The 27,575-nt window shown below is 33.8% G+C and overlaps 2 protein-coding genes across 4 annotated transcripts in view; both read right to left on the minus strand.

Annotated features, from left to right (window-relative positions):
* Ankle2 (ankyrin repeat and LEM domain-containing protein 2) overlaps positions 1 to 15,813 on the minus strand; it is a 30,016-nt gene extending 14,203 nt beyond the window's left edge. For both annotated transcript variants that reach the window (XM_085960805.1, XM_085960806.1), the window contains exons 1-6: positions 15,297 to 15,813; positions 13,320 to 13,511; positions 8,898 to 9,091; positions 8,046 to 8,183; positions 1,157 to 1,330; positions 284 to 436 (exon numbers count right to left, since the gene is read on the minus strand). In XM_085960805.1, coding sequence (XP_085816931.1) covers positions 284 to 436; positions 1,157 to 1,330; positions 8,046 to 8,183; positions 8,898 to 9,091; positions 13,320 to 13,511; positions 15,297 to 15,522 — 1,077 coding nt within the window. In that variant the 5' untranslated portion in view covers positions 15,523 to 15,813. The remainder of the gene's footprint in view (positions 1 to 283; positions 437 to 1,156; positions 1,331 to 8,045; positions 8,184 to 8,897; positions 9,092 to 13,319; positions 13,512 to 15,296) is intronic.
* Positions 15,814 to 24,769: 8,956 nt separating this feature from the next.
* On the minus strand, positions 24,770 to 27,078 carry LOC147077820 (WD repeat-containing protein 18). 2 transcript variants are annotated; one of them, XM_085960807.1, is made up of 2 exons: positions 26,943 to 27,078; positions 24,770 to 26,129 (listed from the first exon to the last, which is right to left on the minus strand). In XM_085960807.1, exon 2 carries the CDS (start codon positions 26,117 to 26,119, stop codon positions 24,857 to 24,859), a length of 1,263 nt encoding a protein of 420 aa, XP_085816933.1. In that variant the 5' UTR covers positions 26,120 to 26,129; positions 26,943 to 27,078; the 3' UTR covers positions 24,770 to 24,856. The 2 variants fall into 2 exon arrangements, with proteins under 2 accessions (XP_085816933.1, XP_085816934.1); XM_085960808.1 differs by having other exon boundaries at positions 26,937 to 27,078.
* Positions 27,079 to 27,575: the final 497 nt, after the last annotated feature.

Here is a 27,575-nt window from a genome sequence, read left to right on the forward strand (position 1 = left end):
TAAACATACAATATGATGGAATAAAGAATTTTAACTTAAAATAACAAATTTTAGCTTAAAACATGTTTCCTGCAAATATTGAAAATGTTGACATATCGCTTTTTGTAACTCGACGCTTCAAATATGGTAGTGTTTATGTCACAAACAAATAGAAAAAATAAGTATAGACATCTCACTATTTCAATATACTTAAATTTGAAGTGCTGTATTTTATGTTTACAGTCGTTTACTTGTAGAGTCAATCGTTGGATAGTAGATCGTAGATAATATATTGGATACTGACCGGTGGACTTGCGGGTGAGAAGGGTTCACCGATAATCGGTTGACAGGAGCTGTCTTCGCTGTGCAGAACTGGAACATAGAATCTCTCCCGGAGCATGAAAGCTATCTCCGACGATAACTTACTGTCCTTCACCTTCGCTCTGGAGCAAATAACCTGTGGGAGAAAAATGTGTTATTAATCCCTTTGCAAATAAACGCAAAAAGCCTTAATTTAGAAATCAAATTAAATATTCTTCTACAGTGAAACCCCATTTCTACGGTTTTCAAGGAACCCTAAAAAAACGATAAGTGGTGCGGGATATATAATTTTTTTTTTTAAATAAACTCGTTTTTTTCCTGGTTTTTTTTTCGACGTCTTGAATTATTTTCAGTTTCTCAGGTAGAGTTTTAGTTTTCTTCATGGGGGGGCATTTTAGTTGCGACTTATAAAAATTCGTGACATGAGATGCGAGGCAAGCCTGAGCGCCGACCGACCTGTGCAAACTGTGAAAGGTCTGTATGTACGAGTATCATAAACAATTCTACGGAAGCAAAATGAAAAACATTCAAGAAAAACAGTCAATCGGGATAATATTTGTGACGGGACCATAATATTACGATAGATCAAGGAAAACGATAAATCGGGGAACGGTTAATGCGGGATTATTTAACATTGTTCTAACGGGTGTTTGGCGGGACTTTCAAAAATGTACGTACCGTCTGGGAAAACAATTTATGTGAGAACGGTAGATCGGGGTTCCACTGTTTATCTGGCATGTCCAACGGGTCGATCGCGGGATGGATTACGGTCGATCACACTATAGGCCCATAGGAATTGAGTTGTGAAAATTAAATCAGCTTGTAATATTTAAGAATAGCAATCTGGTCAACATACATCATTTGGAGACTCAACGAATTTATTCTTGACCTGCCGACTGCACTGCGGGTAGGAAACCAGCAGATCCACAATTTCTTTGGCTCCGAACTTTGAGGCGAAATGCAGAGGCGTTTCGTTCATGGCTTTGTCCGGCATATTCAAATAGAGATCCAACAGAATGGCTGCTCTAGTCTGGAAAACAAATCATATTTATTCACTATCACACAAAGACAAGGATCATGAAGAAAGTCTTCTCTCGGCAAGGAAACGTTTAACATAACACATACGTTACATACGTTGGAAATCTTGTAGAAATTATTGTAAGCAATATAATAATATAAATGTATATAATATTTCCATAGAAAATAAAGTGAAATTCTTCAAAAATAGATGTTTTTATATATTATATTTATTTATTATTATATTTTTTATACAATTCTTCGATACCCAAAAAACAAACAATTTTTAAAAAATCATTTTGCATTACGGATTCGTTTGTAGAAAACTTCAAACTACTATGTATATCGTTCGCATCTTTTAAATTTACTCAGAGTAAGTTTCCTAAATAATGAATACATAATAATATGCAGAAATTTCCGACATAAACCCTAAAACTTGAATTTATTATGAGTGGATGCTATTGTTTTATTAACCCGTATGCTACGATGGGTATTTAAAGATGCCTGAAATTAATTTAAATTTGTTGGAGTTAATTATTGGATGAAAGAATAATTCAGTAAACCTCGTTAATACGAATTCCATGAGACCAAAAATTGAAAAAAATTCGAAATACGAATTGTATGAGGAAAAAATACAAAAATTTTGATTTTCATTCATTTTGTTTCCGATCATAGTTGTCCCTGCCTAATTTCCGATACAATTATATCAAATTAAAATTTGTGCTAAATACCATGCGTCATTAAGGGGGGACATGCTCGTCGAAGGTCAAAATTGAGTTTTTATTGTATTTTCAAACCATGATCCTGGACACTCCTTAAACGTTGTAGATAATCTATTTATATAATTTTGAAGCCTTATTATCCTTTATAGTTATTTTAAACATTTGATGACTGCATGAAGTATTTTTGTTACATAAAATAGTATTCTTTTAAACCTCTCGCTCTAATGTTTTAGAATATATTCATATTTCGGTACAGAACTGTGCAGTGGTGTTAAGATTTTTTACATTTATTAATTTTTAAACGTATTTATAAAACCATTAGTATAATTTATTACGAGATAATTTTTGTAAAATATTCACGATAAAAAATTATTTTGATAATCTCTGTGATCCCAAATTTGACAAGAATTAGGCATTTTATTATTCAAAAAATCGGCAAGATTAACACATTTGAAGATAATTCTAAAGATATTTATTATAAGCTATGTCTTTGACCATTCAAGTGTGATAAAAATCTTATGAATAATGATTGCTTTTTAATAATTATTGACCTAAGAATAAGGTAGTGTTTTTTTGAAATACGCCATTTCTTTTGTCATTCCCTAGTGGTTAAGCTACAACATATGGCCGTAGCCATAAAATGACAAACTATAATTAAAGTAGGGAGTAAAATTATGTTAACGCGCGTGTTTGAACATGTACCTAACCGATTTTTTTTTTATTTTTTTTTAAACGGTACATGTTCAAACACGCGTGTCAATATCATTTTACTCTTTACTTCAATTATAGTTTGTCAATTTATGGCTACGGCCGTATGTTGTAGCTTAACCACTGGGGAATGACAAAAGAAATGGCGTATTTCAAAAAAACACTACCTTATTCTTAGGTCAATAATTATTATAAAGCAATCATTATTCATCAGATGTTTATCACACTTGAATGGTCAAAGACATAGCTTATAATAAATATCTTTAGAATCATCTTGAAATGTGTTAATCTTGCCGATTTTTTGAATAATAAAATGCCTAATTCTTGTCAAATTTGGGATCACAGAGATTATCAATATAATTTTTTATCGTGAACATTTTACAAAAATCATCTCGTAATAAATTATGCTAATGGTTTTATAAATGCGTTTAAAAATTAATAAATGTAAAAAATCTTAACACCACTGCACAGTTATGTACCGAAATATGACTATATTCTAAAACATTAGAGCGAGAGGTTTAAAAGAATACTATTTTATGTAACAAAAATACTTCATGCAGTCATCAAATGTTTAAAATAACTATAAAGGATAATAAGGCTTCAAAAGTATATAAATAGATCATCTACAACGTTTAAGGAGTGTCCAGGATCATGGTTTGAATATACAATAAAAACTCAATTTTGACCTTCGACGAGCATGTCCCCCCTTAATACATTGCGTATAGGGACCACAAGAAGAATGGGCTCTATGTTACGACCGTGCTCCCTGGATAAACGTCAGATTTTTATAGTCAATACTTGAAAGCATCTAAGCGAGATTTTTTGAGCATAGACAATCATCTAAAAAACCGCTATTATATGGCGAAAACGCTATTATAAGCGTAGACAATAAGTAAAAATATAAAAATAATTTACAATGTAAGTATAAAATTCAAACATTTTAAATTAACAAAATTCGCCGTTTTCAAAAATAAGTATAGCATAATAGAGTTCGCCAATGCATTTCATAAAATTTAAATAATTATAAAGTAACCTAAAACATTCGTGCTCACACCAAAGCGAATTATTCGCCAATCAAGCTCGTATTGGCTTACGGGAAAGAGCACGCGACGTTCAGATTTTGGAAGGGAATTAAGTTATTATCTTACAAAGTTCAATATGGAGCGCTGCAATTGTTTGACGTTTCGGTATCGAGCATTCAAATAATATATCAATAATTTTATATTATCATTGATACAATTATTTGCTCCGACACTGCCATCCATTCGCATTTACCACGTCAAAATAACCCGAAAAAAGCACCCGCATCGATATGGAAGGTCCGGTCAAAAGAGTCTCAAAAAATAGCCAAATATATGACAAATTGATGGCTTTCATTGTATCTTTTGATCCCCTGCGTGAATAAATGTCATGTTTGTTCATTAACAACAGGTAAGTAGGGAGCATTACAGCGGCATAGGCTTTTTTTGAGACTCTTTTGACCAGACCTTCCGTACCAATGGCGGGTGCTTTTTTTGGGATATTTTGACGGGGTACTTGGTGAATATTCGCGTTGGTTTGTGCGAGCCTTAACCTTCACATAAAAACGCTCTAAATAGATAAGTAGGTATGCGAAAATAAGGAACATTTTTCAAAATAACGTTATAGAAAACAGTATTTGATATATAAAATTGAGCGGTGTTAACTAAACGACATTGTTATAATTTCTTCAATGGCTTTTATTTACTCTTTGATTAGTGATTGTTCTTATAAGATTGTAATATTTATATCCATAGTCAGTATTCCGTATTAACGCATAACCGAGAAAATTAAGATTAAAAAAATACGAGGTTAGTTTGGTTTAATATTTAATATGAAAGATAACACGCTTCATGCATATTTATGATATGTATATTATGCCGAAAGGTAAGTTTTAAGTAGGAAAAGTGGCATTTTAATGAAAACCAGTGACGTTTAATTTCAATCAGTGTGAGCCATTTTATCGAGGCTATTTGACCGGGCCATTTGTTTGTGGAAGCGAAATATTAAATATCATAAACTGGAGCCTGTTTTATTTATTATACATTTAATTAAATGAATATAAATTAAATACGGAATACTGACTATGGATAAATATTATTATCTTATAAAAACAATCACTAATCAAAGAGTAAATAAGAACAATTCAAGCCATTTCCACTCGTATTTCTTATTTTATTGATTAAATTTGAGTCGAAATTATCTGAAATAATAACAATATCGTTTAGTTATGTAACACGGAAAAATTTTATACAAAAAATATTGTAATCTATAACGTTATTTTGAAAAATGTTCCTTATTTTCGCATACTTACCTACCTTTTCAGAACGTTTTTAGACGAAGGTTTAAGCACGAGTGTCTTTGTGTCAAAGATTACTTTATAATTATTTAAATTTTATGAAATGCATTGGCGAACTCTAATATGCTATACTGATTTTTGAAAACGGCGAATTTTATTAGGTAATTGAAAATGTTTGAATTTTATTCGTTGTAAAAGATTTTTATATTTGTTCTTATTGTCTATGCTTATAATAGCGCCTAAGCCATATAATAGCAATTTTTCTGATGATTGTCTATGCTCAAAAAGTGGCGCTTAGATGCTTTCAAGTATTGACTATAGAATTCTGACGTTTATCCAGGGAGTACGGTCGTAACATAGAGCCGAAGAATGTATTAAGTAATGTAGGTAGGTATTTACAAATTTGTTTTGAGCTAGAATTGTAAAAATTCCGTAAGAAAAAAAGGTTAAATGATGGTATACGACAGGGTTGGCGAACCTTTTTATGTACGCGTGCCAAAATTTCCCAAATATAATTTTACAGCTGTCTGAAGTGCCGAGTAGTTTTTCATGGAGAAAAAAATAGTTTTTCAGAATCCTATTTAAAATGATGATGTTGTAGATTTCACTTACAGAACATAGCACACATAGATTTTTTCCATTACACCATACATTTCGGTCCACCTATTTTGAAGCTATCTGCCAGAATTACTATTACTCTAGCATTTTTTTGTTTCTTATTTGGTACAGCCATATTTGTAAGTAGCAATGAAATTATTTGTATTACTTAGCTTACTTTTTAACGCACAAATTAACACTGGAATAGCTCCATCAGATGAGGCATTTTCTCACTACAGGGTCTCAAACATTGTAAATCGATCAAAATTAGAGGTTCACGATGCGGCATCCCCCGCCGCCTGATGAGGTTAGTGCAATTATATTATATGTGACGCATAAAGTCTAAGGACCGACCTATGCAATTATATATTTACATTAAACGTAATGCTTATTCTTGAAGAGTATTTGCTTGCTATTTTTTATACAGTGCGATCTGTCATTTATTATTATTATACGTATTTTTTTCTCTTCAAAGCGTACCATGCAAAATCATCCACCAGCCACCAGTGGTATACAGTATACCTAATGAGAAAAATAATATGGTTTTTTGATTTGAGACACAAAACATTATAAAATTCTCTGCTGAGCTTTATTCGATTTTGAATTTTGGCGCCAACTGCCACGATGTCACTTGTACCTGACCTAACCGAAAAAGTACTTTAACTATTGTTTAATATTTTTTGCAGTCAACGTAAAAGTCTATCACCACAATCTCCAATCTAATATTATTTTGTATGTAAAAATTCTAAATTTTATTTGTTCACCTCATACTTCTTTAAAAAAAAAAAAAAGAGTTACCCCAACATGAATTTAATAGGTATATTGAACAATAATGTAGCACACTGCTTGTATGTTATTTTATTATTTGAAGACGATTTTGAAGATAAAATATGCAGTCAAATAATGAATATAGATTCTTTAATTCATTTTATTCGGGATTTTCGTATTTAAACAAAGTTTCGTATTTTTTATATTTGCAATAATTGTTTGGCAAAAGTATTTCTGTCTTTATGTAGATAACAAAAAAATCGACAAAATAAAAGTAGGTATGTGAAAATACAATATTTGGCGGCTAATGAAATAGGTCGTAAAAAAATCGGGTTTACTTTTATTACCATCATTAAAATAGCTTGAATCCATAATTTATTATATTTTTTGACTTAGGTCAGGGCCATATTAAGCAATTACTATTGGAATAATATTATTTATTTTATTTCTCACTGTTGTACAGAAAGTTGTATCTTGTTAAATACTATTGCAATCATGAGTGTGATATTTTGTTAATAAACATCAGACTTCAATATTATTTCACCGCGCTTTTGTTTGTTCAAACAAAAATGTTAAAATAGATAGACAGGTATCAAAAATCGAGAAATAAATACAGAAAAAATAGAATGTTGCTTTCGGAAAATAGAATAAAGTGTGAAATCAATGATAATCAAGTTAAATAAGTACATAAATGGTGCACATGATTACAAATAAGAAATAATTAAGTACTTTATATTTCATTTTCGTGGGTTTAAATAAAATCTTTTTAGAAACACGCACATAATCTAAATAATGTGCACTATCACGGGAGTTTTAAAACAGAAATGGAAAATGTACATATTGCGGCGATTTTCAAAATAATACTGAAAAATAAAAGTCGAAAAAAATATGGAACCATCGGTGAAAATCTTAGATTACTTTTACGCATTTGTACATGGTATCTAAAAAATAAAACGGAAAAAATAAGTTCACACAATACCAAAAATCCGGCCCATCACACTTCACTACACATACCATTTGAGGACCGTGAGCCGCGTATGTGTGTGTATGCATGCTTGCTGTACAATATTGTGTTTCAATACAGCTTATGCTTGCTTTTAAACTTTTAACTTTTATTGCTATGCAATAAACAAACCAACATCTGTCAAAACTGGAGTTCTGAAATGGTTAATAAATATGATTTTTTCGAAATGTTGCATTGTTGTCTGGGTCCAAAACCATTTTGTATTATGAAATTCGAATTGCTTTTGCAGAACTTTTTTCTCATGATATTTTCGGTGAATTTCGAATAAATGAGATTCTACTGAACACATGCCAAAAGGCTCAATCACTTCATTTATGAAACATGATCAATTTGTACCATAACATATAATGCATAACTAGCTGACAAATCAAAATATTGCATACCTCATACATGTGTTATCAAAACATCAAAATAGACATAAAATTTCTATGTGGGAACTTACAGATGATTATTTTTTTATAGCTTCCAATTCAATCACATTAAAAACGTAACGAAAGTGTACAGCAAAACGCTCGTAGAATTCCCCTAGTTATAGTTCAAACCCTTTGCCGTCACAGTAGGTATGTATCTAAATTGTAAATAAATAATTTACCTTTGAACTCTCTATGTTGTCATCTCCGAACAACAGCTGCACAAATTGCGGGTCGCTTATTGTCGTAAGGAGAAAGTCGCACATCTCCACATTCATGGCCTTTACTGCCACGTGCAACGCATTATATCGTGACCCTTCCTGGAAATAAAAACAACAATGTTCATTGATTATTTTCGTTCGGTAAATCTCTATAGGTACTGTAAATCAGAATAGTGATTTTCACAACCTATGGGCAAAATTCAAAGATATTGACTTACGTAAAGCTAACTAATGACAAATCCTATGCGTAGTTAACTGCTTATTAAAACAGTGAATAACATAGCAATCATTTTTGGCGAATGTAAGGTGCTGCCATTTTAAAATTCTATATTTACAAAATTTTTTAAAATATGTAAAAATAAGGGACTTAGGCAATATGTAGCCAAATAAACTAATATAGATGATATAATAATAAGTGTCAGATGAAATAATATTATAAATAGAGATCAAGTACCTACATATAGTTTTGAATGTTGTCTACCGACAAAGAAAACTTATGTTAGGTACCGATTATCTACACAAATACAAAAGACTAGCAGTATTAAAAAAGTCTTATTATATTATTCGAACTATGAAAACCAGTAGTGTCGCAATACTCATAATTTTAATAATATTGTCCAAATACTAGGAACACCTGTATTTATTCAAATACAGGTAACTGATAAAGCAACGATTAAATAATAAGATAAGTTTATATTGACTGTTCATTTATAATTATGAAATTTATATTGTGCCGTTAGCGTACTTCTAGCATTGTATGTCAATTAAAAGATATTTTTGTCGGGTTGTAGTGCTTGCGAGAATGGTGTTTACCTGTAGAATGGATGGAGTATCACCGCTGCTGACCAGATATCTTGGATTCTCCCACACGGTCTTTTTCACCAGCTCCAAATCACCAGCTTCAATGGATTTTCTGAATTGAACCATCTCCTGCGGCTTCGGTCCCTTGAATTGGCTCGGCTTCTCACCGCCTACCAATTGAACCACTTGACTGGTTACTTGCGATGCTGTTGAGTAAATATGGAAACAACGCTATTACGATTCAGGAATTGTATAACACAAAGATATTTGATACTAACTGGCAACGATGTCTCTAGGTGAAATGCCATTTACAATCATATTTTATATAAAAATAATCAGATTTGAGTGGTGAAAACATCCATTTATAGTTAATGAATATAATAATAATATTTTGTTTAAATATGCTTGATTAAAAATAAAATAATTCTATAAAAAATTTCTTTCAGGGTTCCAACACTAATGACTAATGAGTAATGTGTTTTAATCTCAATGCGGCCCTGTTACATTTATAAATCTCAGAGTAAAATTTTATATCAATACATGAATCTGCAATGCGAAATGACTTGCAGAACAATTAATCAATAACCTTTTGCCGGCTCGCACATCTTAACTCGCCTCATCTGCGACACAGCCATAAATCAAACCCTGTAGGAATATCGTACTCATATTGCATAGCCGGCCGCGCACATATGAGCCTAGCGACAATGACAATTGTAAACTCGAAACGTCAGTCATCAAAAAAATGAAACGCCGAAACAGCGATTAGCGAGCGCAGAAATCTTCTGAAGTGGTCCCACCTTATATAATCATATGCACGTATAATTATATTTCAATCTCTTGAACGAAGTACATATTGGTGCGCTCGTCTGTCATAATTTGTAGGAAATACAGCGACCGGTGACGTTTGGAATAAAATGGCCAACTCATAGCGGTTTGCGCAGGCGCAACTGCAACACTGACGGTCGCTGACTGCGATCGACTTGCAGCCTGAGTATTTATTGCTAGCTAGATGTTTTTTGTAAATAACGATTATGTCACATCGACGTATTCGACGTGTTGAAGACGAGACGAGTTTAGATGTGCTAGCCGGCTTAGAGCTATTGTAACAGTTTTTCAACCCGCGATGTGTTGCCTTATGGCGTCATGGGTCTTAGGTTCAAATCTCGGGTCTAATAAATGTACATGTTGTTTTTTCAATGTGTGTTTGGATCCAGAGCGTGGATCTTACTTGTTGAGCAAGTGGCCAACATATATTTTTAGTAAAAACAAAAATCCGTTAATATGTACAACCTCCATTCTGATGATGCCCATACGCTCCGCTTAACCTTTCTAACGCGGCAACTGACTTTAGTCAGCCTATACGCGCGAGTCATCCGCGCGTCAGCTGACTAAAGTCATTTCGATTTTCGTTTGCCTAGTACTGCTTTCCGCCAGGCGCGAATAATTCGAATATTGATTTAATTTATTCAAAAATCATCCTTCTCTTGACATCTGTCAATGGATAGCCTAAACTTTTGTTCTATCTAATTTAAATAAATATTTTTCGGGAGCGTGTCTTGAATAAAAATATATCAGTCATCGGGCCAATTCAAATTTGCCGCGTATATAGTGTCTTATCGCTTCTTAGTGCATGTGCGCCGAAGACATTTGACTGACGTGTTTGTAACGATACGAGTTTGCGATATAATAAGTTATATTGTTTTTTAGTGATTGAATTGGTGCGTAAACTGTTAAATAGAATATTCGAAAGTTACATTGATCAAAGTGAATTTACAAAATATTTTTACAAAAGGAATGCTTTTGGAGATTGCATTCATTCGCCTATCTGCCAGTATATTATCCGCGAGTTTATAGTTTCGGAAAATAATTTGAACCAGGTGTCATTTAAATATACCTAGAAGTCCGCGATTTAATATGTCTCTTTGTTTATCATTGATTAACATTTTTAAATACTATTTTCTGGTTATAGTATTAGGTGAAACAGACAAAAATTATTTATTTACCCTAGTTATCAGCCATTTATAAAGAAAAGACACGAACACTCAGACGCCCGTTCCCGCATAAATGCGGAAATTGTCGTATTACGCAAACACCAGGTCCCGCGCTACTGAATTTTTATACACTGCGCGGCAAATCATAGTCTGCTGGTGTGAGACAGACACTTGAGAATTATTTTTTTCGTAATACTATTCAAAAGGGTTTGATTCATGACTACTATTTTTTTTATGTAGAATTCTTCTTATATTTATAGTCGAAAATAACTCGAGTTACTTACTATCACGTCATTATAATAAAATAAGAGATTACCTATTCTAGTACCAGGTTATTGAAGTAATATAATAAAAAAAAAACAAATGAACTTGAAAATAAAATTGTGGTGACTATAAAGCATTTAGAAGTGCAAAAAGTGTTTGAAATTTAATATTTTACGAATTGTAATAGGTATTCGAAAAATAAACCATTTTGTTATATAAACTATGTGTCATTCGATTCCATTCAGTTCGGGGTCAATGGTAGGTACAAACCAGGCACTGGTGGTAAGTACATCACTCTCAAATAGCCAGTAGTTCTCAAGGATGATTTATTTATACTCGGCCTGCAGTGCTGCAATGTGTATGCGAGTTCAAACAAAAGTTACACAGTTTGAGATGTCCTGGATGCTATAAAAATGAGTTATTTATGACTGATATTTTTTCAACACACTCAACAAAAATGCTCATAAAAGTCATAAACCATATTATTATTCATTATGTGTATGACATATTTGTCGAAATGGTAGCCGGTAGACTATAAGAATACTGAACTGTTCTTACACTTGTTAATCTGTCATCGACGCATTAGTCCAGCACCATTTCGTAAGTGTCATGGCGCCGCTCGAGTAAGCTGGCATTTTTTCAATGAAGAAGTCTTGTTCGTGATTTCTTATCAGATTTAGGCGACGAATGTTTATTTTTAGAGTCACATAAAATATTAGGTTCTGTCATAATCATTTTTGAACTTGACTCCGATTTTTTACTACTCTATTTGTGTATGTTTGACTGACATTTATTACGATTTATTGATGCTTGAAATCACAACGCGCACTGTTGTACTAAGTCGGGATTCGTAACGCTTAGAAAGGGTTAAGATCGAACATGATCCATTTTCATAATATATATAAAGGGTCCATATTAAGTATACAAAAGAATGTATTCGTCAATATATTTGTTAAGTATGCTTTATTTTATTTGGGCATATTGGTGCAATCAAGATTTTATTTTTTTACGCCGTAAGTGTGTTAATATCGTAAAGTCTTTCAGGATAAGACACAAATCAAAGAAATATTTCTTATGTTAAAACGTCAGGAAACAAAAAGATCTCAGTTATTGAACAGTGAGCTAATAGCCGTCAATTATAATTAATATACCTGATAATCAGTTAACTGCTTATAAATTCACAATAAGTAAGTATAATTTCATATCAGCCGTAAAAGTTACTAAATTTATTACTGCTATGGTAAATATTTAAAATAATTTTTGTATTCACAATACAGTGTAACTATCAACTCGAAACAATAATTTCCACAATGTTAAATATGTAGATAAGACTTTAGCAAAATTATATATAACAAATAAAAATAAGCGAAATGATGAAATGGAAAGTCTGATTCTAAGTCGGTGGTTGCTTTGGGCCCGGCGGGTGGATCAAATTCACATATTGTTATGGATCCCGAGCATGAACCAAATGACCAACAACTATTCATTCGACAAATAAAATAGTGGAGTGGACATATGCCTCTATGGGAATCGAAGGCAACGATCTAGCAAAAGTAACTAGCCAATCAGGTACGCCACGTCAACGAATCTCAGAATGCTTGGGCTGGAATGGATACACCAAGAAAATGTGCCAAAACAAGTCCATTCTACCTAGACAGAAGAACTCGTTAAAATTGTAAAGTGTTCTAATAGAATTGTAGAGCTTGAGAGAGCTCATATTATATGATAGCAGGTCGCAGCGAAAGTCGCATTATTATATAGCATACCTATAATTTATTGTCGTGGGGTACGAGATCATAACATCTACCCATGATCTGGGTCGAAAAACACAGTATATTATTTGAACAACTTCAGCAAGTTTTCTCGCTATATGAGGCTATGATCGACAGGCTGCACATTCAAATTTCGTGAGTTATCTCGTATGACTTTAAACTCAAATTACTAGTCACTGTCGATTGGTTTACATAATCTAAAAAATTAAACACACAGTGACATCTGTTTGAATAATTATGAAATACTAAGCCATAAATTAGTGGTATTACATCGATTGTAGTAAGAGCTTCGCTCTACATTCAACGTGTGTCGTTAAAAATCTGCGGCATATCAGATATTGCCATAGTAATGAATATGAATAATCTTTGAATCTATGAGTGAAAAGTCGCGCTGCATTGTCTCTTACCACCAAGTGCAGGATCTGATCCCAGTAATCCATCGCCAGCGTATGAAGGGCTTCTGTCGATAGTCGGTTCGGCGCCACGTAAAGCAAACGCAACTGCATCTTGCCGGCTCTGCAAGGCTTTGAATCTTGCTTTCTTGTATTTTTTGACAACTTTAAGGGCATCAGCTCTGTCAGTGTAAACATGAAGTATTTCTGAAAAAAATAAATATAAAATTAATAAAATGATCGATTCAATGAGTTCAAACATGTTTGAAATATGATTTTATTAGCTTTGAGTTAATCGAATTTGAAGATTGGATCCAAATTTAAACCAACAGACTAGAATTTCATTTAACAAAGACTCAAACCTATTGATAGAACATAACAGGCATGTCCAACACATCAATCGTGGGATAGATTTTGGTCGATAAGCGTCTACATCCGGTTGTTATATAATATGATTTCATTGAAATTTTGACAGGGAAACATTCCTATGTTTGTTTCTTTAACCATTTTCCGTGAAAGTCGTTTTTGCATGCACATTGCAAAATTATAAATTAATACAAGTGACCACATGAAAAATTTCACATATTTGGCAACCCATGTTGTTATCTCAATTCTTGATTTTTTCATGTCCTGTTTATTACTGCACACAATCTTTTTATAGTGTCCATCCATTTTTTTACGCACTCATATAACCGTTAGAGCAGTGGTTCCCAAAGTTGACTGGGCTCCGACCCATCTAACAAAAATTTCCAATCTTGGGACCCACCTCTTAGCTGTCTTAGAGAAAAGAGGGCATACATATTGGTAATGCTCAGATTCCCTAGTGGCGAGTCGTGGAACTACTTAATGCTGTCTTATTTGTTCTAATTGAAATAAAAAAAATATTTTTTATAAGTTTTACCAATATGAATGAAAGACTGTTGAAATAAGAAACACAACTTAAATAAAAAAAAAATATTACTTAAATACCTACACCTGCAAGGTTTTTTTTTACAAAGTTATTTCAATGGGAAGGATGTATTTGTTTCTTATTTTTCTTCATTACAGTTTTAGTATATCAACTTCAACTTTAGTTACTTTTAATCACAGTGAGTTTGATATATCCAATTTATTTCGGTATTTAGTTTTAATGTTAACCATAGCCGAAAATCCGACCTCACATAGATATGAGGTAGTAAAGAGGAGGAAGACTTTCATAGCTTCATCGAACAGGCAAGGGTAATTATCAGCAAGTGAGAGCCAGAATTTCGTAACTTAAGTTTATTTCATTTTTTAGGAATTATAAATAGCGGAATGAAATATCAAATTTATCACTTCCTATTTTTTTAAATCATGTGTACAGTAGCGAGGGCCCACTCAATATTCGCTCGCGACCCACTGGTGGGTCGCGACCCATAGTTTGGGAAACCATGCGTTAGAGGAAACATCATAAGGCAGAAATTTATTAAATCTCTTGGTTTTGACAGAATAAACAATAACACGAATATGTAAATAATAAACCAGGTAACAATACGACAAAAGGATTGACATCAAGCCGACTGATTTTGTGTCTGTATTGTTTCTCTTTATTGTGTCATTGATAATATTATCTTACCAAATAAATTAATTCAAAATATAGAAAATATGTGAAGGGTTTTTATATTTTGTTCAGTGAGTTCATTGAGGTCATAGACCTATTTATGACATGCATACAACTTATTTATAAATGTAAATATGTCACGCTTATATTTAACAGTTTATAAATGAAACGACAAAGGTCTAATGCCAATATGTCAATACTCAAGTATGCTGATAAACGAATCATAACATTATTTTTGAAACACATTTTTTCAACTTCACAGTTGGCCAGTGTTTTACGTCATGTCACGTCAAACATGTCAACATGCTCGATCAATGAATGGACTAAAATATTTTTTTTTTTATATTGTTTTATACTTGTTCTATTTGAGACATTCTCTTTCTACAACAATACCTTACGTAATGTTTTATTACCTTCGTCCGGGCCATATTTTGAATCACACGGAATGTAGACTCCGTAAAACGTCTGAGGCGGTTCCTCTTCTTTTGGTGTTTTCGGATGTTCCGTTTTCTGTCCCAGAGGACTGAAACGAAATAGCCTGGAAAAGACACCCATGTTTTCTTGGACAGGTGAAGGCAGTAATTCTTTTGTAGCCTTAGGACTCGTGTTTATAAGATCCTCTGCGCTGATTTGAGACATTATCGATAGAACTAAAGAGTCTGCTAAATGATAAACAAACGCTTTGTGGAATTCATCTGAGACCTTAATATGCGCACAAATTGAGTATCCCTATGCGTATTGAAACCAGAAGTGCAATGGACTATTTGCGGCACATCCTGAAACAGATAAAATCGCCAGAGCGATGAACGCACAATTTTTTGAGCACAAGGCAATCCTAGAAATAAAACTGTTTTTTTAAAGTTACACGATGACGTTTACGCCTGGGCCAATTTCAACGACCAACAACACAAATATAAATATTTTCAACTTGAAGTTGCCTATACAAAAAAACCAACATAAGAAAAAGAAATCATAGACAAAAATAGTTTCAGAAATATTGACGTGTTGATTCGCGGTAGGACAGACTATACTTGAATAGGTATTTTATTTACTTTAGCCGAGCCTTGTGTTTCAAACCACACAAAGTACCTACTATGTACCTATGCGTAATAATAATATTACGTATAGGTACATAGTAGGTAGGTACTTTATTATTTATTACCAACCTTACTAAAATTTATTTTTTTACTGAACTAAATTCATAATAAGTACTATTATGAATTTAGTTCAGTAAAAAAATAAATTTTAGTAAGGTTAGTAATAAATAATAAATACCTACGTCGATCACAATCAAAACTGTACCAATCTCTTTGGTATACCCCTAGTTCTAACTAGTACAACACTGTAGTAAATCGAAACTGCCATTTTGCCTACAAATAAAAGTTTAAATTTTTTCAAAAATATTCTTTGTAAATAGGTACCTACAAGAAAAGTCTGGGATGTGCAAATGAGTTTTTATGGAAAAACATCACTGACTTCCCCTACATTTCTCATTTTTTTTAAAACAGGAAAATGGACACATTTATAGTTTCTGAACTATTTAAGTAGGTACCTACGACAGTATTTTATTCTCATTTTTCAAAACTTGTTTGGCCATAGTTTTGATTACATAATTTCGTAGTCATGTACCACAGTGTTTTACTTGATTGAACAGTGTTCAAAAAGTGATAATAGGTATACAGTATAAAGTGCTTTTTCACGGACACTATTTTATTTGAGATAGGTAAGTAGGTACCTAAGTAATATGAAATATATATTTATTAAAATAGTTTAAAAAAAATCAAAACCAACTAGGTATATACATACGAGGGTGGGTCAATAATTCCTTAGAAAAAAGCATTAAAACAGTTTTTATTTTTGTATTTTTTTTTTATTTCTCAACATAATCTCCTTGGAGCTCAATACACTTGGTAAGACGTTTCTCATTTTTTTTTAAACCGTCAGAAAAATAAGTTTTCGGAAGGTCCTCAAAATAAGCATTTGTCCGATCGATGACTTCTTCATTTGAAAAAAAACGTTGTCCACTTAGCCATTTTTTTAAGTTTGGGAAAAGGAAAAAGTCACTGGGGGCTAAATCTGGCGAATACGGTGGGTGGTCGACCAATTCGAACTTCAATTCTTCAATTTTAGCCATTGATCGTAAACATGTGTGAACACGGGCATTGTCCTGATGAAAGAGGATTTTTTTCCTGTTTAAATGAGGCCGTTTTTCTTCAATTTCGTTTTTTAGCTGGTCCAATAAAAATGCATAATAATCCCCTGTTATTGTTTTTCCTTTTTCCAAATAGTCAACGAAAATAATTCCACGTGCATCCCAAAATACAGTAGCCATAACCTTACCAGCTGATTTTACGGTTTTCGCCTTCTTTGGACATGGTTCGCCTTTCGCAATCCACTGCTTTGAATGTTCTTTCGTCTCGGGAGTATAGTGGTGTATCCATGTTTCATCTACAGTCACAAAGCGATGAAAAAATTCATCCGGATTGCGTTGCATGAGTGACAACAGGGCTTTAGAGGCCACCACCCTATTGCGTTTATTGTCGACTGTGTGCAAACGCGGCACCCATCTTGCAGAAACTTTTTTCATGCCCAATTTGTCATATAAAATAGAAATGACGCTACCTTTTGAGATCCCTGTAACCTCAATTATCTCACTCAACTTTAATCTTCGGTCACTTAACACCATATCGTGGATTTTATTGATCATTTCTGGTGTAGTCACCTCTACAGGACGTCCTGAGCGTGGTTCATCCTTTGTTGATGTACGACCACGTTTAAATTCATTTAACCAGTTATAAATAGTTGCAAGTGAAGGAGCAGATATGCCGTGAACTAAATCCAACTCATTTTTTATTTCCTTTGCTGTTAACCCTTTTATATTAAAATGTTTAATAACAGCTCTAATCTCAATTTTCTCCATTTTTGTAAACAAGCAAATTTTTTTTTAAATGTACGAAAATAAAAAACAACAACCCGACCAATCTGATTGAAACTTCGCAGCATACTGAATCGGTAGTGCCGCTGCATGAAAACAAACCGCTTACAGTACTAGTCGCGCCACCTGTCGGCTTTTCTAAGGACTTATTGACCCACCCTCGTACATATCTCTAAAATAACCTTTTCGGTGCAGTGCTGTAAAGAATATATAAACGAGTTGGTTCCTAATTGTATATAATATTTCCTTACTGTAGATCCACCAGTATAAGTTGTCCGCTGAGTGAGGGCACCACATGCTAACATTTGACATAAATCTTTTTGACACTTTTTATACCATGATGAGCTTCATCTATGACGGTATAGATAGATGACTAAATACACACACCATCACGACCATATTATGAGGATCTAAAAATCCTCCAGTGCAAACATCAGGGTTCCACTTTTGAAGTCTACCATCTACACACCAACCCCTGCTTGTCTTTTTACATTACAAAGGAGTTGTATTGTAACTGTTTATCTTTGATAAAATTTTCCAAAATAATATAGTAACTGTTAGTGTCACTTTCAATCTCTTTGGTGGACCTAAGTGCAATAATATGCCAAATTAAAAAACATTTTTTACCACATTCTGTTAAAAATGAGAAGGATCGTTGATTGGTGTACTATACTTTTGGAATCTATTGACAGTTTTCTTCGTATTAGCTTAAATCAGTGGTGCACAAGCTTTTTGAAAGAAGGGCCAATATATCCATTTTCTAATTTTTCACAGGCCGCATAGGGTAAAAGTGTTGAAAAAGAATGCTGTACCTGGGAAATAAACTACACTATGTCGATTTTTGGCGAAATTGAGATATCGACATAGTGTAGTATACCTCGCGATGCTTTTTCTAGTGATATGCTCAAAAATGTCGTAATCATACTAGAAACGAATATAATGAGAGGCATATTACACTATGTTATAGTTTATTTCCGAGGGATAGGACACCAAGAAGATATGGTGTTCATTATCCCCGTATGCTAAGTAATAGGTGCTTAGAGGAAAACAACACCGAAATGACTTGGTCTACTTTACCTCTGGCAAATCCCAATATTCGAACGTCAACATCAAATGTCAAAAAAGAAATCAGGTGCGTGTCGCCACTTCTACACTCTTTCATGTGTATTTTTTTTAGTTTGAAGAGTTTATTTCCATTTTAAGACATGACTTAAGACCAAACCCACTGAGATGACTCGGAGAAATGATACAAAACCAAAAAAAAAACTCTCTTACTTATAAATTTGTAGTGAATAACACTCGATCAGGGTAGGTATGTAAAATTATTATGTTTTTAAACACGTTATGTACATTTAATTCCACTGTAATAACAGTGATGAGAAAACGCCAACCTGGGGTAGGATAAAAGAGGAAAGAAGACATCTTTAAATAAAACTCTCCAAGCTGTTTTGGAGAACGTAAAAACGAACATATCCAGCTTTCCGCGCCACACTCGGTCTTAATCGAGTGTATCACGAGCAGCGGCGGCTGGTCTAACATCATGCAAGTGCACTGCACTGCTTGCATTGCTATGAAACATCGTTCACCATCGTAAATCATTTTTTTTCTTCATAAGTTTTTAATATTATCGCTCACTTATTGTAATGCAAACCATAAACCAATGTGCCCATATTGCCAATCGGCGATAATACAGGCACTATGCACCGTATACGTCATCCTTACTGAAATCGTTTGCGCCCCGGCAATATATTTTGTTTACTTAAAATGAACCCAAAGCTTAGTATTAAAGAAAGCCATTATAATATAACAACTTAAACCGTGCTAATCGTTTACACCATGCGTAAGTTCCAGAATATCGTGCGCCGACCGGGTAAAATGACACCATATTGTTCTGAGTAGAGAGCAATTATTACAGATTTGAATTATGGTTTGTTATTATAGACGACTTACTGTTCACGCTCAAATTATGTTTTGTATCATATTTAGCAATCTCGTATGTAAAATGCCTGTTAAACTAAATACAATAGAATTCATTATTTTCTAAATTTTAAATGGGTAAGAAATATAATACAATGTCGGTAAGATTATTTTGATTTATGTGTACTGCAAATTAAATCAGTGAAGACAAAAATAATTTTAGTACCTACCGCATTTCTGGAAAATTAATATTTCATTATCCTGTATGTTGACTAAATGCGAAATGATGTCGGTAATTTATAATAGGTATAGAAAATTATTAATTCATAAATTCTAGTGATAAGCTAATAAATCTTAATACTATTTCACAAAGTGCAGTTTCATAATAATCATTCTTCATACAGTGTACAAATTGCTAAAGATAATGTACTTATATAGAATAAGATGGCTTACGTTAAAAGTAAGAGGTATTTATCTACTATAAGAGATGCAATCGTTTCTTAAAACTAATCCAATAAAGATTTAAGTAACTCGCAGCATGTTTTATTAAAAATATAAAATATACAGATGATTTCCTAAATGTCAATAACGTTTTGTCAAATCAAAAATAAAATAAAAATAAGGTAAGTTTCCAGCGCACCCTCAAAAATTACAATCCAAAAAATCACCGGCCGCCACTGATCACGAGGCTCTGCGTTTGGATGTGAGACATCAGCAGTTGTTTACGCCTGGGAATGTCTCAGGACCAGATACTCGACACTGAGATCGCCACGCTCTCAAGTGAGCTCATAAGAAATCGCATTTTTTTTAAATGCAATAAAATTGGCATTTGTGACGAGCAGGTTGGACGGCCCGATGGGCCCAATATCTTAAGCATCTCTTCCCTCTCGGAGTACGTTCTCGGACATTATCAAAGGATATGTTTTGCATCCTGTAGTTCTCCGCCACATGGACATGTTGGCCGGGTAACAAGTCCAAGCTCGTAGAACTTGGCAACACATCCACCATGGCCTATCAAAAACTGCTAAATGTGACAATAAAAATGTAATGATGATGGATCTGCAAAAGTGTCTGTCCACATCTCTACTGACATGTGGAACAAGTTTCTACAAGCGGAAGCTGTGAACATTCAATTTCACTATATACGATACAACAGGCACAACCCACTGTATGATGTGAGATGAAACAAAGGAAGGCCGAGGTGGCGAGGAGATGGCTTTGGCGTTGAGATAATAAATAAAAAATAATTATTATGGGCAAAACAAAAATATTATTTTAATATCATGTTTCTTCTGGATCATGCGTAAATGGCAAAATGGCCGCAGATAAAGAGAATCAATCATAATTTTCTATTAAAAGGACACACTCACATGGAGGCTGATACACTTTATGTCAAAATCAAACGAAAAAGAAAGAAAAATAATGATCTCTCCATAATGACACCATGGGATTGGCAGCAATTCATACGGGGCTGTTCTAATAAATTACGTGTACACAAAGAGATACATATTCTCTTTGCGTGTACACAATTGAGAATTTAGTGATTTAATTAATTTTTTTGAAGTTCTCTTTGATGGTAGGTACATACCTACTCACTTTTTGTTAACCGAAAAGTGAATAATGAGAAGGAAGCGTTTTTACTATCTCAGTGCATTCATCTCCAAATAGGTAGGTACGTCAGAAAAATATAGGAGACTCCATTATAAAACTTCTTTTAATGAAGAAGAATTATTTAAAACCATTTTATTAAAAAGAAGGGCTGGGACATTTCCAGCTTATCTAGGGCCACTTAGGAATTACTTTAAGGCCTATTTCCTCGAAAAAATATCACGATTTGATGGCACTTCTACTATTTTTACTAATTTATAGGTAGGTACTACCTAACTAGTGAGTGTCACGAATTTTATAGGATGCTGCAAAAAGAAAATCAGTCTCCAGATTTTTGTTCCCAATCAATCAGGAAATATTTTTTGTTTAATTTTTCATGTAGATAATATTACTATAACCTTAATAAAATTTTAAAATAATTATTTTGTTATATTTTAATACTGGAATTATTAATATTAGGCAAATCGAATGTTTCTTTCACTTTCATACAATAAACTTTCTCTTATGAAACTGGTATGTTGGATTAGTTAGTACCTCCGGAATATAAACATTTTGATAGACTAGCATGAATGAGTAGTAATTTATGTTGTATTTACGTTGAATTCATTATGATTGTGGATCTGTGGTAAGTTGATATAAAAAGCTATTCACAAGTCCCATGGGAAATACAGCATGGACACAATAATATAATGCAATATTCCTACAATTAATTATTTTGTAGGTAGGTATTTTGGTGTCAATATTCGGTTGCAGTAAAAGTTTTTGAGAAAATACTGCACCATGTCATTTGAATGTGTAAAACTTTTCAGAGGTAAACAGCACTATGTATAGAAAACATCATTTATTTTGGGAAACAAGTGCATTTTCTTTTAAATTTTCCTTGAATATCGTAGAAAAACACCTCAAGTATGACTAAATCAAGTATCATAACAATTAGTATAAGAGAACCATTGGTATTCTAACAAAAACTTCATGAGGAAACTTTAAACAAAGAAAAAGTGCGATTTTTGACATAGTGTAGTTTACCACCCAGGTACAGTATTATACTAGGTGAGATATACATTTTATTTTTAATTTAATAGTTACATGATTTTATCAGCAACTTCAATCACTCTCCACTCTGCATCACATGCATATTTGCACGATGGAACTTAGTAGTGAGATTTCTGACACTGCATTCTGGCAGCAAGCATTTTGATGTTGGGGGGGTTCAATGTTTGTGGTTGCTATCCTCAGTACAGCACTGAGGCTATCATTGTTCAAGCGGTTTCTGTGTTGAGACTGGTTTAGTTTTATTAAGGAAAACGCTTGCTCGCTAATGTAGATGCTTCCAAAAAGACTTGCAAAAAGCGCAGCCTTATTACGTAGTGATACACCCCTGTTACAGGCGGGCTTCTCCCGGTGTAAAATAATCATTTAGTAGCTATAAGTCGAAACTTAACCCTGACCTCTAGAAACGGCTTCATAAAACATCTAATCTGATTCCTTGCTCAACCACGTAAGTATTTTTTATTCATAAGTAAAGGCCTTCGTCCGGTGTGTGAAAATCACATATTGGGAGGAGGTGTAATTAAGATAAATTTAATTTAATTTAAAAAGTGTAAATGATGATGGATGAAAGAGATAATTTTAAGACTAAATATAAGTATTCAAATATAATAAATTTTGCCGCGCATTGCGCAACGGTGAAATCCTCGCGCGCCGGCGCCAGGGTCAGGCTCGTGATTCGCCGAATCAAAGATCATGCGATCAGATTTGGCCAATCACGAGTCCTTTTTACTAGTCGGCGTGGGTACAGGAAATTTAAAAAAGAAAGTTAGTAAGGGTCCTTTGTAAACCGTGTACGGACCTGCGAAACTGATTGTAAAAACAAAATATGTAAAAGACTACAAAATAACGCTGTCCAACTAAATATTAAAATATATAACGCTAAGACCCGCACAAGAAAGACTTAGTGTTTTATTTAACCACAAACATATATATATCGTTCTTTTTTGTGAATCCGGGGTTCGATGGACACCTGAGCTAGCCGCTGGAACCCTGGATATCTCAGTAGGGTGGGAAACTGCTCTTCAGGAAGATATTTGTAAAAATTCTGCAGATCACCTTTCTGATATTTCGATCTCAATTGATCGTTGTTCTGCAAAACGTTCAACTCTAGTTGCAATGATGAATCGGCCTCGTTGATGGATACTGAGAAGGGGTTCGCAAATGTCTTAAACAAGTATCGGTTACGATTAAAATCACAAAATCTATTATATAGCGTTGCTGCTGCAGAATTTGTTCACATATCGAACACAGATTTTTATCATATTCAATGAAAAATTTCGTGATGAAGTACCACCCACGTACGTTTGTGCACCACTGGCTGAATGAATACTGCATGCCATCCAATGAGCCATGCATACTACTTAATTGTGTTAAAAACTCATTCAGACAAAACTGCGTATGAATCATAACAGTATGGAGACAAAAAATCTTGTTGTAATGGAACAATTAAGGTGATTCATCAGTGAAACGGCAAATAATTTTCAACCATAGGCGCGACGAAATTTTGCACTCGCTCCCATTCTGAGAGAGAATGTAGAGTTGGAAACACGTCATTTTGCTTCATGATGGCGACAGCCGTAATAATTCTTAAATCGTGTAAAGATGACTTAAAACGTTACCCATTTCTTTAAAAAGAAAACATGTCAATGAATATATTATTATTGTTACTGATAAAACATTAAACAGAACATTAAATGGACACATGTTGGGTTTATAAGACAAATTATATTTGGTTTGACATGCCTCATTTGCACCCGCACATTGCCTAGCGACGATCTTTTTAGACCGTATCTCAACTAAGGTATGGCCTTAAACATTGAACATGCGCAGATACAATTTCTTCTGGTGCGCAGCAATTAACTACACAGAGCAAAAGTGATAATTGCTACAGTTGCTATTGTAGACTGTATTTACATCAACAACACTGCGTTGCTTTCTCTCTATGTCAAGTTTTTTGTCAAACTATCAAACATGCTAATGTTATATATTTATACTATAAAAATGTGTTTACAAGTTCGCATAGACAATAAATGTTCGACATTTTGGGCATGAAACTAAGACACAAAACCAACGTATCTGCAAATTTTTCAATTTCGAGATTAAATGCAAAACAACTGCAGAAGTCGTGAACCTGATCATGTAAAAGTGAAGTAACTGAAAGAACATGCAATATAATGTAGATATAAACCAAATATTATGTTTTTTTTTTAGAAAATCTATTTCTCGTAACAAAACGAAGACTTCAAACCCTAATATATCCAAAATATGTCTTTTGCAGATGCGTTGGTTTTACACTCACGGTGCGAATTATGATATCCATAGGAGAAAATTTATTAAATTATAAGGAAAGGTGAAGTAAAAAAAAAACAAAGCAAGTAATATGATAAACCACACAATTTATTACAAAATATTTATGAAACAGGATTGTTTTTTTTTTAATAGAGTAAGCAAAGAATTTATTTTTTATTTAGCTTTCAAGATATTTTTTTTTGCAAAAAGATATAATTCGTTATTAATACTTTTCAATCGATCTAATTCATTACGAAGTTTTTCCAGGTTTTCTCCTGACGAAGCCCCTGTATCAACGGTTGTAGCAGAATCATCCCTGTCTTCTTCATTTTCCCAAAAATTGCACGTACTTTTCATTAAAATTTCAATTTCACTGTCGGTATCAATGGTGCGTTGGAAGCTGTGTAATATTATCGACGGATTAAAATCATTGGCAAACATGTTTTTCGGTACTATTGTAAAGAATGCATTCGTCACTGGTCCTTTGTGAGGAATGCCGTGAATTTTCTGCCGGCTAGGTATGTGCCACACGAGCAATTGCTCATCATTGGATCCTGAAATGAGGGTTTCACCATCAGCCGATATCGATAAACAAGTTACCGTTTTTGTATGACCGGTAAATATCAGAGCTCTGTCGTTTTCATTAAGATAGTATTCTCTCTTTCTTGGCGGATTTATGATTGAAAACTGATTAATATCCCCATCTATGGAGCCAACAAAAATATTCATTTCTATACGATCCATCACAACGGCAGATAAACTCTTTGCGAATACCAAGTTCAATAGAAGATCACCAGTCTCCAAATTGTAGATTTTACATGTTCTGTCCATCGAAACTGTCACCAAGCGACAACGAATGCCACCTTTAGTTATAAAAATATCTGTAACAGGCAAGGAATGATCTGTAAAAATATATAATGGATCGTGCTGTCCGGCAACTGTTTGTGAAGTGATATTCGCTCCAGGATTAGCTACAAGATTAGACAGACTCCAAACCATTACAATACTATCTTCTCCAGCTGAGACAAAATGAGATCCATCATCCACAAATTTTATAGATGTAACTGTTTGATAATGACGACTGACTATATTGAGCAAGCTTCCTGAGGAAATTTGCCATATATAAATCTTTTCTTCGATGCCGGCGACACAATAGCGACTATCCGGGGAGAATGCCAAAGCCGTCGCTCTACCGGGTAAAACGAATCGAATGCCTTGGACTTGTTCCTGAGAATTTAGTGGCCAGATATGCAGGATAGGTTTGGTTCGTTCTGATGAAGCGATAAAGTCATTGCCGAGGATGCACAGAGACCTCGGAGCTGCTACTCCACCACCTCTGTAGCACATTAGCGATGTACCGGAATGCACATCCCAGGCAGAACAATTCCAGAGCTGACCTGTTGTATCGCTAGATATGGCCACTTCTAGCTGAGCCATGGTTTATAATCTGAAAATATACAAATATGACATAATTAGTTTTATCAGTATCCATTTAGGTGTCTAAATTTTGCAACTTTGTTCGTCTATTTCTATTAGCGATGCAAGAGGTAATTTACTTTTGGAATAATTATTTTGATAAATTTCTGATGTGACCCTGCACCCAGAAGACTACAAATAATCGAGAGCAAAACATGAATCATTAAGCGCATACTGACTGAGTGAGCAGCCTCAGGTATATGCTGCGCGAGCCAGCTCGCAACAAAATTAACATCACGCAAAGGCAGCGGCGCGCAGCACCTTTGAGCATCGATAAACCAACAAAGATTAGATCGGTCGTGGCATCGCTCGGGCGAGGCGGCTCGTGCGTTTGCCTCGGGCGAGTCGCGTACTGACTGACTGAGCATTTTCCTCGTGAGGCTTTTACGTATATTATCTATGGCGAAGCTGCCTCGCGACCACGCGAGACTGCTCGCTTAGTCAGTACGCGCCTATTTTTTTTTTTTTTTTAAATTCACTCAAAATCGTATTGGTGTAATCCCATAGTGCATAGTATATATACTAAACTTACACTAATTTGGGGAATCGTGAATCGGTGATACACGTGGATAATAACTATTGCTATATAGAATACTTTCAATTAGTATACCTAAGTCTTCCATGACTAACTTGATTTTGGAATCTATTATAATACGCTGCTCGTGTATTAAAATAATCAACACAACATAAATGTTCAAAAGTTAGGTTATCCGATTTCGGTTTCACTGAAAAAATTAACTGATTATAAAAGAAAACAGTAAAGAATGAATTTTTTTACTTTTACCTGACGCAAAACAAGGCAACAACACTATAAATGCGGCTTATTGAAGAAGTATAATATTGTACAATAGCAGGTAAGCAATAGTTTACGTTACACTTAATTTTGACAGTTGACACATGTTTGTAAATACGCTTGCCACACCTAGGGTAAACTTTCCCCTGTTTTATTTATACTTTGAACTGCATGGCAATACTAGTTGATACTAGCGCAAGTGCGACTCTGACCATAGACAATATACGTATAACTATGATAGTATTGCTAGCACTGGAACAAAAAAATATTAAATTCCAATTCATTAGGATTTTCAAAGAAACGTGGAAATCTGATTAGAAAACTGGGTAGGTACCTACTAGGTAATAGGGTTAATTTGCAACTTAATATCTAAGTATTCAACAACGTAAGTAAAATAAATAAATGCACTTATATCAATATATAATAATTTATTGTAGGTAAGGTGAGTCAGAGTGTAGCTACTAAGATATCTCATTATCTACTACAAATTGGATGATGCCATCTATGGAAAGGTGATAGGTAGCAAAGTCACCGATTTATAAAAATAATCAGAAATGGTGTCGATAGCATGTTTTTTGAGGTGACTACATGGATTATTCTCCAGACGACATTTTGAAGTCGACG

This window comes from Rhyacophila brunnea, unplaced genomic scaffold (assembly GCF_057557595.1).
Source record: "Rhyacophila brunnea isolate RB1 unplaced genomic scaffold, BYU_Rbru_1.0 scaffold_12, whole genome shotgun sequence".
NCBI classification, from domain to species: domain Eukaryota; kingdom Metazoa; phylum Arthropoda; class Insecta; order Trichoptera; family Rhyacophilidae; genus Rhyacophila; species Rhyacophila brunnea.

Bases quoted from the DNA above. Each gene is read 5' to 3' on its own strand.
- LOC147077820 (XM_085960807.1), bottom strand. From the start codon at position 26,119: ATGGCTCAGCTAGAAGTGGCCATATCTAGCGATACAACAGGTCAGCTC.